Source organism: Brassica napus, chromosome C3 (assembly GCF_020379485.1).
Source record: "Brassica napus cultivar Da-Ae chromosome C3, Da-Ae, whole genome shotgun sequence".
In the NCBI taxonomy this organism is placed as follows: domain Eukaryota; kingdom Viridiplantae; phylum Streptophyta; class Magnoliopsida; order Brassicales; family Brassicaceae; genus Brassica; species Brassica napus.
The window spans coordinates 12,464,426-12,481,447 of record NC_063446.1 but is presented as its reverse complement, the minus strand read 5'-3'; the positions used below and the strand labels follow the sequence as shown (position 1 = coordinate 12,481,447).

At 30.8% G+C, this 17,022-nt stretch overlaps 2 protein-coding genes across 2 annotated transcripts; both read right to left on the bottom strand.

Annotated features, from left to right (window-relative positions):
- Positions 1 to 635: 635 nt before the first annotated feature.
- Positions 636 to 3,260, bottom strand: LOC106427708 (transcription factor DIVARICATA). Its single transcript, XM_013868426.3, has 2 exons — positions 2,323 to 3,260; positions 636 to 1,303 (listed from the first exon to the last, which is right to left on the bottom strand). Exons 1-2 carry the CDS (start codon positions 2,760 to 2,762, stop codon positions 850 to 852), a joined length of 894 nt encoding a protein of 297 aa, XP_013723880.1. The 5' UTR covers positions 2,763 to 3,260; the 3' UTR covers positions 636 to 849.
- An 11,574-nt stretch (positions 3,261 to 14,834) lies between these two features.
- Positions 14,835 to 15,533, bottom strand: LOC125582927. Its single transcript, XM_048749386.1, has one exon. The coding sequence runs from the start codon at positions 15,531 to 15,533 to the stop codon at positions 14,835 to 14,837; it is 699 nt and encodes a 232-aa protein (XP_048605343.1).
- Positions 15,534 to 17,022: the final 1,489 nt, after the last annotated feature.

Below are 17,022 nucleotides of genomic sequence, written 5' to 3'. Positions count from 1 at the left end.
AAAATATAAAGCTTTGAAAATAGCAATTGAATTAGTTGATAAACCAAAATATATCAGTATCCCCTAGGTTTTATATTACATTTTATATTTTACACATCCTATCTAATTTTAATCTCAATCTTCGCACTGAGACTTTAACCTTAACGTATTTTGCAAAATTGGCACAAGTGAGATGAAAACTAGCAAAAGGGAAAGTTGCAAAGTAGCTAAACAAAGCGAAACAATAACTATTACTCTCTCTTTTTTTTTAATAAAAAGTATTAATATTGATATATTTTTCTATTTATTCAAAGAGTGTCACTTTAAAATTTAATACAATTTATATTAATTTATACTTAATATTAATTGTAAAATATATTGGTTTTATAAATATATTTTTATCTCAAATATTATTGGTTAAATAGATATAATTACTAAAAATATAACTAATTTCAGTTATTTTTAAATTTGTGTGAAAAATATCAAAATAATACTATAAAACGGAAATAGTACTCATTAATTGAAAAATCCATCAGTAAGGTACAAAATCTAATAATAGACTACATGACACAACTCATAAAACATAAATTATAAAAAAGCAATTCGAGCTCACAAGAGGTCCAAATCACACAAACACAAAATGCACCACTCAGCAATTAAAATAACCAAAACTCTAATTAATTTGCTAAAAATATCTTTGAATCAACCACAAAAATATAGGGAGAAAAACACTAAGAGTCTCGGAAAAAAAGAGCAGCTAATATTTTTTGTATATGCAAGCCGCGCAGATCAAACAATAAAAACCAAAAGAGTAAAAAAAGTTACTAATGATTATTAACTCGGTAACTTCTCCGAGATCTTCACCTTGTGCTACATTTGGAGATACGCATTGTACGATTCGAATTGTGATGCGTTTAGAAAACTCTGCTCCTGCAGTTTGGCCATATACGGCGTTGAGGACATTCCAAGGAGCGTTTCTTGAAACACGTTTTGATTGTAAAACGCAGCCGCTGTTTCAACGTATGTCGTTTGACCTTCCCAGTGATCTGAAGCCTCTCGCTGGCTTCCTCCTACTGACGGCGGCGAGCATGGGGCGTTTGCGGTTGCGGAATCAGCGGCCGCTGCATCAGGAGAGTCTGAGATGTTGACGGTGGTGATATCATGGATGCTTGAACGGCGTTTATCTTTGCCGCCGTTGACTTGCCTTATGAAATACTTTTGAGCATGACTTGCGACTTGCGTTGGCGTCCGTGTGGTCACGAAGTTTCGAGCTATGTTTCTCCAATCGCCTTTTCCATATTTCTTCAGACCCATCAGAAATTGTCTGCGTATTCATTAAAACGCACCGAACTTAAGAACAGACTATTTACACATAATATCACTATTTAATTACAGCTTCATATAAAAAAAGAAATTAATTTTCATGTGCCGTGTTTTCTTACCAATGTTTCATGTGCGATTATGTGCGTGAGTGAAAAACAATTAACCGCAGCAATATCAAATGCATTAGAAAGTAGCAAAAAAAACAAGACTTAATCTGATATGTATATATTTTTACCAATGGATTTATATACTCAAACATGAGAAAATGGCGTAGTTGTTAAAAAAAAATTATATCCCTTTGTTTCACATATAAGTAGACATAGTTCATAGACATAAAAATGAAAAATAATTGACAGCTACATCAACTATAGATCATTATACATCCAAACAATATTAAATTTACAAATACACTTTTATTCAATCAACCACTAACTAAAAGAGAAGAATTTAAATCCAGAAATAACTAATTTGGATAGCAATAAACTGTAAAAATTGGTTTGAAAAGTTATATTGAGAATGTTTACTAAATTCCACTATTTACTAGTTTTGAATTACGTGTAAATTAGAATTTTGGTTTCAAAAGTAATACCACAATTTATGAAAAAAATAAATCAAATAAATATTCTAAATATCCTCCTTCAGTTTAAAAAAAAACAAAAAGATAACACCAGATATACATATGTGTGTGTTTTGTAAAAGTAAAACTCATGCAGTATAAACATGTAACTAATCTACTACTACTGTATAATGGACGTGTGTCTCTGTCTCTCTGTCAACCCCATACGTACGAAATATCGACAAGCACAAAAGATGCAATGTGTTTTGGTGGATGGACTATATATTGTTCTTGATCAACTATAGAATATAGAATAATTATACGACCGTATATACTTATATCTTTATACGTATACATAAACACGTCTCCATGAAAAAGACGTACGTTTTTAAAAAAAATCTAAAAGTGCAGAGTCCAAATCTAAAGAAAGTATAGAGAGAGAGAAAGAGATGACTTAGTTTTACCTGTGTTCTTCTTCTGTCCATGGAACACCTTTCTTCCGTTCATGCTCCGCTGCTCTCGCGGCGGATCCTCTCTTTCCTCCGGAGGCGGGGAAGTAATATCCGTTCATGTTAAACCCATTGTTTCCAGCGTCGTAGCCTCCCCAGTCTAGTGTAAATGAATCAGAGGCGTAGCCAGGGATCGGGATACGACCAGCTTCGATGTCGCTGAGATCTTCCTCTAGCTCTCTGTACTGTTTGATGACATCTCCGACTGTTTTTCCAGGGAGCATAGCGGCGACTTTGTTCCATCTGTCGGGAGTGTCTTTGTCGTAAAACGCTAAAGCGTTTTCGAACTTCTTGTTTTCTTCATGTGTCCATTTAGTTCCTCTGTTTTCTTGGAACAGCCAGTTTGATGTGTCTAAGTATGTTGCTGAGGACAGAACTTCGATTCTTCTGTTCATGTTTCTTCAACGATTGTTGGTCTTGTGTCTCTCTCTCTCTATATATATATCAATGGTGGATGTTAAAGAAAGATAGAAACGTTTGGTGGTTTTGATCTATCGAAATGGCATTTTGGAAATGGAATCTGAGAGAGAAAGAGAGATGATAAGAAGAAGAACAAGATTCTGTTTCTGAACTTTCCTGTCTGAAGGACCAAACCAGTTTCTTAGTGTCAGATCCCAATCTAGAGAAAAAAAAAATTAAAAGGAAACTTAAATGAAGAAAACAGAGGATCTGGGATTTGGAAGGCTGAAACAGAGACAAAGTCACAAAAGAAAAGTGATGAAAAAGACTGAATCTCACATGAGAGCAATGGAGAGAAACTAAGGTTGGGTTGAGAAAGTTGAAGCTGCTAAAATGATTAAAATCTTTCTTCTTCTCTTTCTCTCAAACTCCAAAGTAGAAAAGGTAAGAGAGGGAGAGAGAGAGAGGAAAGAATATGAAACAAGAATGATCTGAGAGTGAGAGGTGAGTTAAAAAGCTGTTGAGCTGTGATTGTCTATGGCTATTTCCCATACAAAATTTCTGAGCTTTTTAATTATTTTAGTTATATAAAGTCATTATATTAAGATCTACTATGAGTTTTGTAACTTTTTTGAAAATTGTTTGATCACGTACAAAATTAATTACCTGTTGAACGTCCCTTCGAAGATACTACTACTAATTAGTAATTACTACTAAACCTTCTTGGGATAAAATAAAGAAGTAACTACCAATTGTCAATAGTATGACAAAAATAACTTTGTTACTATATTTCTAAACATCTTAAACTAAAACTCTAATGCTAAAGGATAAATCATAAATCTAATGGTACACATAAACATGCGTGCAACAAATTTTAGTTTTGATAAATATATTTTTCATATGAGATTTACAAGGGTGCTTCACAAAATGTATTGCCCAACACCATGTTAATGTTGATGTATACACTATAGAATAGTAACATTTTTCTTAAATTTTCTTAGGTAAATATTCCACATCAACATAGTACAACAACTACTAATTCAGTTGAAATTAAAAATATATCAATACAGAGTGAGATTAGTTGATATCAAACACTCTTTTTGATATTTATTTTTCAGAGTACCTTTTTGATTCAACCAACCAATAAACACTAGTTCTTGTATGTCTGTGATAGACCTTTACATAAATAAGGAAAATATATGTGTCGACTCTAGATCGGTCAGTCACACGTGTTCAGATCTCATTTGTTTCAAAGAACTTTTATTTATTTGTATGCATTCGAGGACCGTTGATTGATTTATGTTTTCTTTTATGGATGAAAATGATTAAATGACTCAACTAATGGGAGAGGGTCTTTGCGGCTTAAATGTTGCCTAATTATAGGCCAGAGACGTTTAGAGATGAGCCAATCACAGACTCATACAAGACACACAAACGAGGAGCAATTCTCATTGGCTAACAAGATTTAAGGTCGGTGACAAGGGCATTTCAGTGAATAATAGATGGTGTTGACATTTAATCTTTTGAGCACATGAGTTGTTTGTTTGTATATTGAATGTCTTTTTTTTTTTGAGCAATTGAACGTCTACTGTATGTTTTCTTTTTATCATCGTGGAGTGTTCAGTGGACCATGCTCAGCCGACTAGTTCTCTTGAGGTCTATCACCAGTATTGGCTATACAAGCAGATAAATCTAAATTTGATAGGTTTCGAATACATAGTGTTTAAGCACCAAGCCTACCGTACCACTCGCCACGCCTGTGTGATTACGTCTAATATATATATGCTTGGACCACAATTTTGATAACAGATAAAATTAAGAGACTGGTGGTTGGATGTATATTTAAAAAATTAGCATGATAGGAAACGGGAAAACAACATATTATTCCACAAACTATGCCTTATTTTTTTGGTACCTCAATCTATAAGTCTATGTTTAATATACAACGATAGGCACATAAAGTTTGTCCCAGTCCAAGATATTTACAAACTATATAATCCTAATAGAAACTTACACCAACTAGCATAAAAACTGAAACATTGATCTAATCCTGCTAATAACTAAATAATGAAAGCTTAGTGGTCATTGCTTTGTTAGTCAAGATCGAAAATCTATTTATGAATGCTTTTGTTTAATTAGCCATTACAAAGTTATATCATGATTATATATTTTGAAAATTAACCTGAGTTTTAGTATGAAACTTTTGGTTAAAAAATATAATCGCATAGGATATGTCAATAATTTTTGGGGGGGCCAACTATTAGCGAAGATATTTTATTATGCAATAATGATATCTTGCTTAGTTTCTTGGTTTAATCACAACCAATTTTGTAACACCAAGGAAGTAATCAAATAAATTTTGAATGTTATAGTGTCATAATTGCGTGTTTAAAGATAACAAACTCGAAATAATGGTGTTTAGCCAGAGATCGAACATTAATTAGTTAAGGTAGAAATATAGTCATGGTGATATTCTAACATCTAAAATTCCAAATAATATAGCCAGTTTCATTAGAATTTGATTATCCTAACTTACTAGACTATTATCCTAAAAATCAAATTAGCTTAAACGAAAAAAAAAATTCAAATTAGAGTTCCATTATAAAAACTTGGTTGCATGTATATATAATATAGCCAGTTTCATTAGAATTTGAGATACACCTGATTGTATATGTGTTATAGTTTTTTAAAAATATTTTAAAATATGTAAACAACTTAAAATATGTATATACTTTTATGGAATCCTAGTGAGTCGCAGTGTCATAACTTTTGGATCACTTGAGTAAGCCCCAACAGAGTAAACATAAAGAGACTTCGCTAGCGAAGAGGGTCGTGGAAGGCTTGCTCCCCACGGCACAATATAACGGAAATAAATAGTTTTATATTTCTATTTTCTTTCTGTATTGAGTTTGGAAAAATACTTCTTGTTATTGACAACATGTTTTTTAAACTTCTTGTTATTGAGTCATTCAACTAATCAACGAAAGTCTTAGATAAAAAAAAAAGTATTCTCTTGAACTCTTTTTATTCTTTATTTTACGTCTTAAAAACTGCATCCAAATTTACACCATAATTCTATAGTTTATAAACTTGTGCATATGAAACAAGTGCAATCATATAAAAAATATAAAATTACATATCTATCCTACAATGCTGAGTGATCCGTCAACTGTAATCCATAGTCTCGTATCATGGGACAACACTTACATTTCTGTGTCGCTAATGATTTTTTTTAAAACAGATGAACAGTCATGATTTATATAAATGGGTTGGGTAGCTTAAGTGGTCACGCCATAACAGACATAATAATTCTCAAAAGTGTTCAGATTTTATTATTATTATTATTATTATCAATTACACTAAATCCCGCATATATTCAAAATTTGTACTATAATAGTAATATACTATAACTTGTAAAATATAAAAGAAAAACTTAGTTAACAGAATCAAATAATTCGAAAGTTTAAAAAAAAACAAGTAAAATAATTGACAAAAGTAAAAATAAAAATCATATAAAATCATCAAGAAAATAAGAAACCTGGTGTTAAAAAGGAATGAAAGAAATCTAGCAGACTAATAATTGTTTATTTATCTTGATCTTTTTTTTAGTGATTTGTTTTTAATTAAAGTTGTTCAACCAAGCAGATTTGATAGTTCCAAACATTCGTTTATCTTCGGATTTAGTTCATGTGTTAAACGGTACAAGATCACATAAGTGCATGTGTATTTAAGTTCTGGATTGCCATATTTTATAAACCTAGTTGTGTATTAAATATTGGACGAACATCAAAATTATATGTTATGCATTATTGCAAGAGAATATATTATTCAAGCTGGATTGACTACTGGGTGTGGGTGGCGACAGTTCTGAATAGCAATAGATAAATCGCTATATTTTAAATATATACTCTATTTTTACTTTGTAAAAAAAATCGCTTATTTTAAGGCATTGATTTTATGTATTCCGAAGATATATATTTTTAAAAGGATAATCAATATATTAATCTAGCTAACATATAACATGAAAAGCTATGATAAAAAGAGTTAGTGATATCATTCATGCAGTAATGCAATTTGAATAACTATGTCTGCCCACTGGATTTGCCACCATTTCGTATGCGAAATGATATTATTGAATATTAATTATGTATCACATATGCATAGTTAAGATATACCTTTTAAATATATCTTCGACCAAATTTTAAATAATTACTAATTAAGTGAATTATTTTGAAAACAAGTGGGATGCCCTCAACAAAATCGAATGTTAACATCAACTAGGGTGAACAAAAATATTGAGTAAAAAAATCAACTAATAGGGTGAACAAAATGTCTGAACTATGACTATTTTATTGAAAATATACTGCACTTCCTAAAATTGCTACAAAAATACATATATACAAGTATTTTATATGGACAACATCCTAATGCGAAAACGAACCTAACAACAACATACCAACTTTTTTTTTTTGTTCAACAACATACCAACTAAAAGCTAGATTCTCAATATTTCAATACCATCGTTTTTAGTCTAAAAGTTTCATGCACATTCGATACCATTTAGATAACGCATAAAATATATGGAAGAATATGTACATATATAAACAGACGTTAAAAGAAAGGAAAAAAAGAATCTCAAACATAGACTTCAACCTTTTTAAAATATGGCGAATTGGATTCATATTCATGAAATGTTTTTGTCAGTTTACCATTCCATCAAGTTTCAAGAAAAAAGAAAAAAAAAAGTCTACCATTCCATGCAGAACTAATTAATTCATCGGACGAGGTTAAGTAGCAAAGAGGCCTTCACAATATCAAATTTTAATAAGAAGCGCCAGAGGTTCAAAATTAAATTTTATTAAAGCTATAGAATAATTTAATGTCCACATTTACAACTTTAAAATATCAGAGTTTTAAGTAAAATGTCAGAGTTGTTTGTCCACCACTCACCCCCAACATACGATTATTTTTTTCGAAATATTAAAAGGTCAATAAAATATTCAGTAAAGTAATTATACATTGTTTTTAAAAGTCGGAGTGGTGCCAGACTGACTTGTTTTGTAATAAATATTATTATCGTAGAGTTTCCCCAAAGGGAACGCATCTCTTATTTCCAAATGAAGACACTTTTTCTCTAATTTAATTTGTCTTCGTTATTATTAAACGATGCAGACAAGTAAATGTACATTATACACCTATACTTATTCATCTTTAATACAGATCTCGGACCTTTTTAGGTTTCTTTTCAATGTTTTGGTGTCACAATACCTTTGCTAATTGTTTAGCTACAAATCATTATCATACAATCATCTTCTTGTCACCACTAGCTATACCTCTATATAAACATCACAATGATAGTTTTTTTTCTTGGGGTAAAATCACAATGATAGTATATTCAGCTAAACGTATAATTATGTAACTACTCTTATAGTCTTATGTGATCAGTTAAAATGAAATTACGTTATAGCTTTATTAATAAATTCAGTGAATAAACTATTAAAGCTAATTTAAAGATACTAGAATGTTAAAAATCAAAATCATCCTTGATATTTTACAGTATACTCTGTACTTATTATTACTGTAATTCAATAAAATTCAAAATTTTATCACACATTTTTTTATTAATATTTTTCTCTGCTATCAAAAATTAACCTATTGGATATATATATGGCCAAAACTTTTTCATTCTTTTTTTTTATGAAGTCTTGTGTTACACTGATTTTCTATATATCAGAAACGAATGTAATGTAATTGACAATAATTCTAAGTTAGTTACACATCTCTATAAATAATTAAGGAAATGTGATGAAACACAAAATGGTGTTTCACTTATCAAGTTATAATTTTCTACTAGATTTTAACCAGCACGTCCGTGCAGATATTTTTTATATTTTATAAATGTATTTGATATTATTACAAATGTTTTAAATATATAACTTCTATTTTAGTATTATATATTGTGTAAATATATAATATTATTGTTTATATTTTTTATTCAATATTATTAATATATAGTGATTGTTTAATACATTTTACTTTGTTATTAATTGTTATTACTTACTAATATATTTTGGAGTTAAGTACAATAAAATAAAAATATGAAATAATCAAATAGATAACTTCTTTCAAAATATGTTTTTTTTTTAATTTATACATTTTGCTGTAATGCATTTATAAAATTTATGTACTTATATTATAGAAAAAATATGTTTAAGATAATTTATATTTACATGTTGTGCTTACAAAAAATTAATTTAACATATATTATTTTAGTACTTTGCGGGATTTATAAGTAAAAACACAGTTTTGTTTAAATAATATAGCCTTACTAATTTAGTAAATTTTATACATAGTAGCATCTATCATATTATTTTAGTTAATTTTATTGATAGAAGATATTTAATTTTTATTTTATTTTTAATTAAGATGTCAAAAATTAGATTTATTTAATTTTTACAACATATATAGTTTGTTTTTTCGTGATGCATTCCAAAAATTTATTCTTTATTATCTATGATTTTATTTTTTGTAAAATTTGAAATATTATCATTTTGAGTTGAATATTTATTTTCAAAAAAATTTATTTTGTCAAGAAAACTTTGAAAAATTACAATATTATTTTTTAGTTTGGAATATGAATTTTGAATTTGTTTTACTACATTAATACATTATTTTATTTTAAAAATTGAAAAAAATTTGAAAAATAAAATTTGTTAATTTACCTATTTGATATAATTTTTCATATTTAATTCATATAGCACTTCTATTTTTATATAATACATAATATAATTATAGAATTTATAAAAAATAATATATAATTTTTATTTACTTGTTTTATAATAAAATTTTAGTTAACATTGGTTTATAACAATATTATATTACTAATTACAAAATTTATTAATATGTTATTTTATAAAATATTTTGAAGTAAGATTTTGTTAGATTATTTGTTAACAGATTTTGTTTTAATTAAAAAATAAAATTCAAATTTATAGTTGGTTTATTATTAATGTAAATAATTAAATATTTCATGTTAAATAGTTTTTTAAGTGGTCATACTATAACTTGTTAATGGTAGATAAAAATAAAACTCTAAATTAATATATTAGATAATTAGGGACGTCGACTAATCCAACCTCGTATGCTTTCACTTTATATAAAGGATAATCAAACATGGGTATTCAATACCAAATAAAAATAGACGATTAATATAAGACCAAATACTGTTAAGAAAAAAAGCTTTCATTAATCTAAAAATGTTGGCACAAAATTATAAATACATTTACTATATACATAGCAAAAAGGTATTTAGAATGCAAATGATTTTATATCTTTAAAAATAATATGTAATATAGAAGCTGGATACGGTCATGAAACAACTATTTTTAAAGTTGGTTGTATTGGTTGTATTTACGACAGCAAAATAATTGAGGTATGTTTCATAATTTAAATTAAAAGTATTAGGAATAATTAAATGAGAGGCAACATAAAAACGACACGAAGTTGGGAGAAAATAGGGAGCACTGGCACACAACTTGACCCACCGGAGCGACGACAAAAGTGTGCGAGCGTGCCTGTAGGGCTGCTACTCATAATGCGCTCCACACGCTTTTGTACATTAGTGTCTTTGCACAAATCATTTGATTCCTTCTAATTCTATGTATATAATTAAGTTGGAGCCCATACTTTACGTTCCAAATATAAGATTCTGCGTTTAGTCAAAAACTATATATATATGATTCTGCGGAGTGCCAAGAAAATAACAAAGTTCGGATAGTTTGTTGTCAACGGGAGTTTACATTAATTTCATTTGAAGTTGTTTGTTATGATTGAAAAGAAAAAAAATGCTTCTTATAGTATATGTTTACTCTGGAAAACAATATATAAGCATATAATTTGAAGAAATGAGAATCTGAATATATATACACGCTCAAATTATTTATTTTTTAATCATTTTGTATTTAATTTTATAATAAGTTTTGCTTAATTTGAATGGAAAATTAAAATTTTACATTTTCGATCATTACAACTCCAAAATTGTAAATATGCATATATTTTTACACTTTTCTTAACAGAATTATGTGTCGAAATGCGATATAATATTCAATGGAATGAAAGTTAAATGTTCGATAGAAGTTCATCTACTGTCTTGACCAACAAATGAGAATCACTGGATTACTATTACTGTTTAAATTTGAATTATGATGAAATGAACAAATATAATATGTTTTCTTCATGTAGATTATGGATGTTTCCTTGACTCTACTACGATATAATACTTCTCATTCTGAATAAATTCTTACGTTAATATGTATTCGATTTAGCTAGTAAAGAATTAGTCCTTTTGGACCTTGTACAAGAAAATACAAATTTAGACCTTTTGCAAAAAAAAAAAACAATAATAATAAATTAGAACCTCGCAACTGTTGTAAATGAAGTGTTGGGGAAATACTTCTGTTATCATTACTGTCGACCAGAAGGTCCATATATATACAAGGTATTAGACCGTCATAAGGTCATGTTTATCCTAACAAGATAAGAATAAGGATAAACACTATGTTACATATATACATGGAATATATACTAGATAAACACATAGTCTCTGGTTGTCTTTATCATGTCCCGGATTGGGTCTGCAGTACAGACTGGTCCATGGTCGATCATCATTTGGTTTATAACACTCACCCTTGATCGACACATCCGGTACAGGTTCGTTGCATGCTTAATGTTGCCTCATTAAAACCTCTCCTGAAAAACCCCAAAACCAATGTGGCAAAACGGGAAACCAAGGACAGGAAAAAGAGTACAACACATGAACTCCCCCAGATGAATGCATCACTGTAGTAGACGCATTCCCATCTGGTATCCGAGTCTTCTTGAACGTTGAAGTTGCCTATGACTTGGTGAAGATGATCAGCTGGATTCTCCTTGAATGAACTTGTAAGTCTTGGACGTTGGTATGTCTTTTGGAACTCCATTAAGATGTGGTCAGGATGTACATCTTTGCTGCTGATCACTCCATGTCTTGGTTGAACTGATGGTGCTTCAAACGGTGCTCGGATGGACTTTATAATCTGCAATAAAACTTTACTTGCAGGTCCTTTTTCATGTCCCACGGATTCTCTTTGGTTATATGGCTTTCCCAAAACGTGGACATTCAATATATATTGAGTCATAGACCCAGAACACATACGAACAACTTTACTTCATATCTTTCGTTCATTCGGACTTATATCTCTTCGTATGTGCCAATGGCTTTATCCATTGTAACCAATCATTCTTTATTTTCTTTTGTCGATCCATGTTGAGCTATAGACCTTGTCTATATTCGTTCATAATCATGAGTGTCTAAGGTCATACCATCAATAATTATTTGCTGCAATGAAACTCATCACACAATGAATTCGCAGTCATACACTCATGTCCTTTGTACATGGTTATCGATCTTTTCTTGCTTTAGCAATGCTTATAATCATTAAGCCACGACCAGACATCCTTCTGGTCACTATCCTGGTTTATGGTTCTCACTTAGACGTGCTGACTTAATCATACACACACACGGCTATGATTTTTCTACAGACTTTCCATATGTAAAACATAGCCTGTTTAATCAATCGATAACTTGTATTATTGAACCTTTGAACCATTAAACTTTTTCTCTCAGTTGGTCTTTATTATGATCATAAGAAATTATAATATTTTCTGTATGGACTGACTGCACTAAGTAAATACTTAGTCTTTCATATTACTTACAGCTGCTGTATATTACAATCCATAAACAACTTAGGAACAAAGCTTGTTCTATGAGAATTTCTTTCTCATATTTCTATGGTACGTTGATACCTTTATCCAGTGATCCATTTGCTGCTTACTACACCATTATTTCTTTAGTAAATATCCAGACAAAATCAAACTTGATTTTCTGTAGTAGCATCCACCATATAGGAGCATATCTCTTTATAAATTGTTCCTTGGTCCTTGTGAGTATCCTTGTGTAATCAAGCTATACTTGAACGTTATTTAGAAGGAACATGGACACACTATACCATGTGGTCATGTCCTTTAATCTCACGGAATTTCTTATCTCACAAGATCCATTCACTGGTTTCTTTCTTAGATGGCTTTTCTGTATGTACATGGTTACTACGCCCATCTGTCTTATAATTACTTTGAATTCTTTGAACACCCCACGTCCCTATATAGGTTTTATGAGTACTCTACGTGGGTTCATGATCCTCAGGTTATATCCTTCAAATCCCAAGTACTACAATCTTTTATGAGCTCTTATGTATGTAAATACATCTTTGGTGTTAACACTCTTTATCTTTAGTTTCATACTGTTCCAGACATGATCTAATTAGATTTTGAGATCTTATTATCCAAGACCTTTATACCTTGCAGTTTGGCGTCCCAAACTACATGGTCTGGTACCTTAGATGTGTGGTTGCGCAACCTTATTTCTCTGTCTGAACTGGTTTCTCTTATGAACTCGGATTTGTACGATTCTGAGCACCTTTCATTACTTTCCGAGGTTCCTTATTATTTGGAACTTATTTGTCTATCTCTAATAGACATTGTAGCAACTTGATTGTGTCTCTTAGACATCTAATTCGTGGTGCTTAAGCTGGTATGACATAGTCATTTTTTCTTTTCGGGTCAGTGTGTCTGGCATATATTTCTGCTAGCTTTTATATCTTTTGATCATATTCTTTTAGAACGTCTAGATCATAATCTTTGGTCTGAGGATCTTGCCAAGACAACTATGGTTGATACCATTATATTTCTCTTTTACTCTTTACTCTTTATCAGCCTGATAACTTTCTCCTTTCAAAGTTGGATAATCAGATTACTATCTTTTGTAATCTGTGTTCTTGGCCACTTGATTAAATCATCCATGTTTGGCACAAGATACATTATAGTTTCGTGGAGGAAGTCTTATTTATCTAATATATATTCCCAATCCTCATCTGAGGTTCCATCTTAAATGGCACACATATATGTGGTGGAATATTCGTATTTTCTTAAGATGGTTTGTGTATATGTCTGGTTTATGACCCTTAATCATTCAGAGGTGGGAATGTCTATGCTTACATGTATGGCCTGATGTAAATCAATATTTATATACATAATGTCCTTAAGCTTTAGGCTGGACGTGGGTGATGTACCATTAGTGAGGGCTTTAAAGCTTTCCAGCCGTGTATATTATGGTTGTAAACCATGGAATCCGAATTTATGATATGATCATGGACTGTGGGTTTTAGTCCTCTCTCCCCCTCATGAACATACTCATAATTTCGTAGTGCTTAGGACAGTGGAGCCTTAATTATTTTAGTGATTTTCCCTTTTGTGTACTTATAACACATTGTGAGATTTTATGGGATCACTTTTGTGCCTTAATTAATTTTTCATCATGTTTTGGATCAAGATGGCTAATCTGGTCATGCCATAAGTGTTTATTTCGTGGTGAACCATACTGGTTACCATGGCTTTATGCCTCTTTCATACTGATCCTTAGCATAGAATAAATCAGTAGAAAATATGGGTATAGGCATTCATAATGCTTTTAGGCGATTTTTCAAAAATCTGAAAGGAATCGTATTTTCTTTGCTCACTGGTTCAATGTAGAATGTTATAAATCTTTATAACTCAATGGGTCTGAATAATGTCGTGTCTTTTGCCATTGTCAGTACCAATTAATTGATTTCAAGTGATTGTAGGAAGGTAAAGTTGAACCTATACAATCAAGATGAAGTTAAATCTATGCGAGAAATCAATCTATCAGTGAACTGACTCATTAGTCTACACCCAACAATTGATTTTATGTGATTGCAGGAAGGTAAAGTTAAACCTATACAATCAAGGTAAAGTTAAACCATGCATGAAATCAACTATCAGTGGACTGATTATCCTTTTATTAAGGTTTTATTTGTTATTTAATCAAGAATCATCAAGCAAGACCAAGCAAGATAATATATAAAAACAAAATCGTTTTTATTATTTCAATAACATAAATGAATAACAAATAAATCAAATCAGATATGAAAACATAAAATCAGAATGTCGGAAAATTATTCAATGTATAATCCGACCTCATGGTCCATGAGTGTCCACTCGGAATCCTCCTCAGATCTCTTCTTATCAAATGTGGCTTTATTAGCTTCAGGGATTTTCATCTCACTGTCTAGTACTTCATAATATATCTCCATGATGTCATTAAACCGTCTGATGTTATCCATCCTTTTCTGCTTCTTTTGCTCAATGTCTAATAAATATGAGAACATGTCATAATAGGTGGTGAAACCTTTGGCCTGATGTGATAACAACACTTCCTCTGAATGGAATGTGTCACGAGTTTTGTTTAACAAATCCTCGTTTGTTACCAATTCACCACATAGTCTAAGACTATAGGTGATTCTCATAAGATCAGAGTGATAATTGTCCACGGATTCATAATCCTGGAACCTTAGAGCTTCCCATTTTTTCTTGGATTCGTGCAACAATGGCTCACAGAATCTAGAATTCAAAAATGACCAGAGATTATGAGGATCATTAACATATCCAAACTCGTCTCTTAGGTCCTCACAGAGATGGTGTCGCATAATCATTATGGCTCTGTGTCTTTCACACGCAAGGGTGTCATTGCCATACTTGATGCACTTCCCAAGTCCTCTAGACTTCAAGACGGCTGAAGTGTTTATAGCCCAATCAAGATAATTATCTCCAGAGAGATCAAGGGCTTTGTAATCTGAGGGTATGAAACTCGACATCTGAAATCATTATTCAAAACAGGTCTTAATCAAGTAATCTTTTTGAAATTTTTCATGCTTCATATCAATGCCACACACGGACCAAAAGAAAAAAAATTCTAAATGATGCATTTTCTTAAAACCATACGGTTTAAGGTGTGGATCAATGTATTTTTCAGATTTAAGGTCCTCTTATTTCAAACACAAGGTTTCAAGGCCTTTAGGGATTCTATCTTAGATGATCAGGAAAATGTTCCATATTTTCTTCATCCCATTGGATCGGATCATTTAGTATAATGATTTTTTTTTTCAGTTCAGATCAGATTGCTTGAAAACTATGAATGATCTATATCCCTAACAGTCGAGATTTCATGTTCAGTATGCAATATTAGTATGCAAACAATATGCAATCAAGCAAACCAATTCAATTATGAACTCAAGTTAGGGTTTTCGAAAAATATACCATATATTTATTATTATTTTTTTCAAAAAATAATCAAATCAGAAATTATTGTGACTTAAAAAAAAATAAATCATGAAGATTTGATTTATTCAAGCAATTTATTATATACTTTTCGATTTAAAAATAAATATATTTTCTCTGATATATCTCTGATATTTCGATTTTAAATATTAAAAAAATATTTTTTTCAATCCTAATCAAGTTCTAGTCGTTATCAATCATCAGAAAAACAAATTTCTCAGACAAGAACAGGAGGTAAAACCTCGGATTAATTTATGAAACGATGATCAGATTTTCAAAAAAATTATGTAACATGCAGTCCTTAACAGTTCTAGTTGATTCAGATCAGATAAGAACATTAAACAGGACAATAATGATAAGTTTAAGCAAGTAACAGTCGGTTTCTTTCAACATATAGCAGTCAGATTTTTTTTAAAAAATTATTTAACTTTCAATCCTAAACAGTTCTAATGTGAAACTATCATCAGGAAAAGTTTTAAACAATTTTAAAAATCAGTTTCAGATTAAGAACATGTTCAAAACAATTTCAGGTTCGAGATTTTAAAGAGTTAATGGTTTCTCGTTTTATTTTATTTGCAGAGACATGTTGCTAAATATAGCTACATGGCTGCGGATGTGGGTATTTAATACTTTATGGGTTTTAGATGAGTTTTCGATGATACCTGAAAACTTTTGATGGGTTGATCGGTCTATCAGTTAGAGATATTCCTGGTTAGCTGATGGATTGCTTGGAATTATTGTTTTTGTTGCTGCTTGTTGGAATAGGAGACTGGTATATGGTTGAGAGAGATTTTGGTTTCTGGAACAAATTTTCCGCCTGTATTGTAGCTGAGCGTGGGGGCGCGTCCGAACTCCGATTGATGCGGGGTTAGCGGCGTTGGCTTCGTCTCGTCAAGAGCTTTAATTTGGTATCTGGCTCGTCGTCTGGATCCACCGGAGTTGAGGGATAGAGCTGTTTGAAGTTTGTCGGGAATTGGAGTTTTTACTGCTCGGATTTATTTCTGGTTTTTAGGATTAGGGTTTATG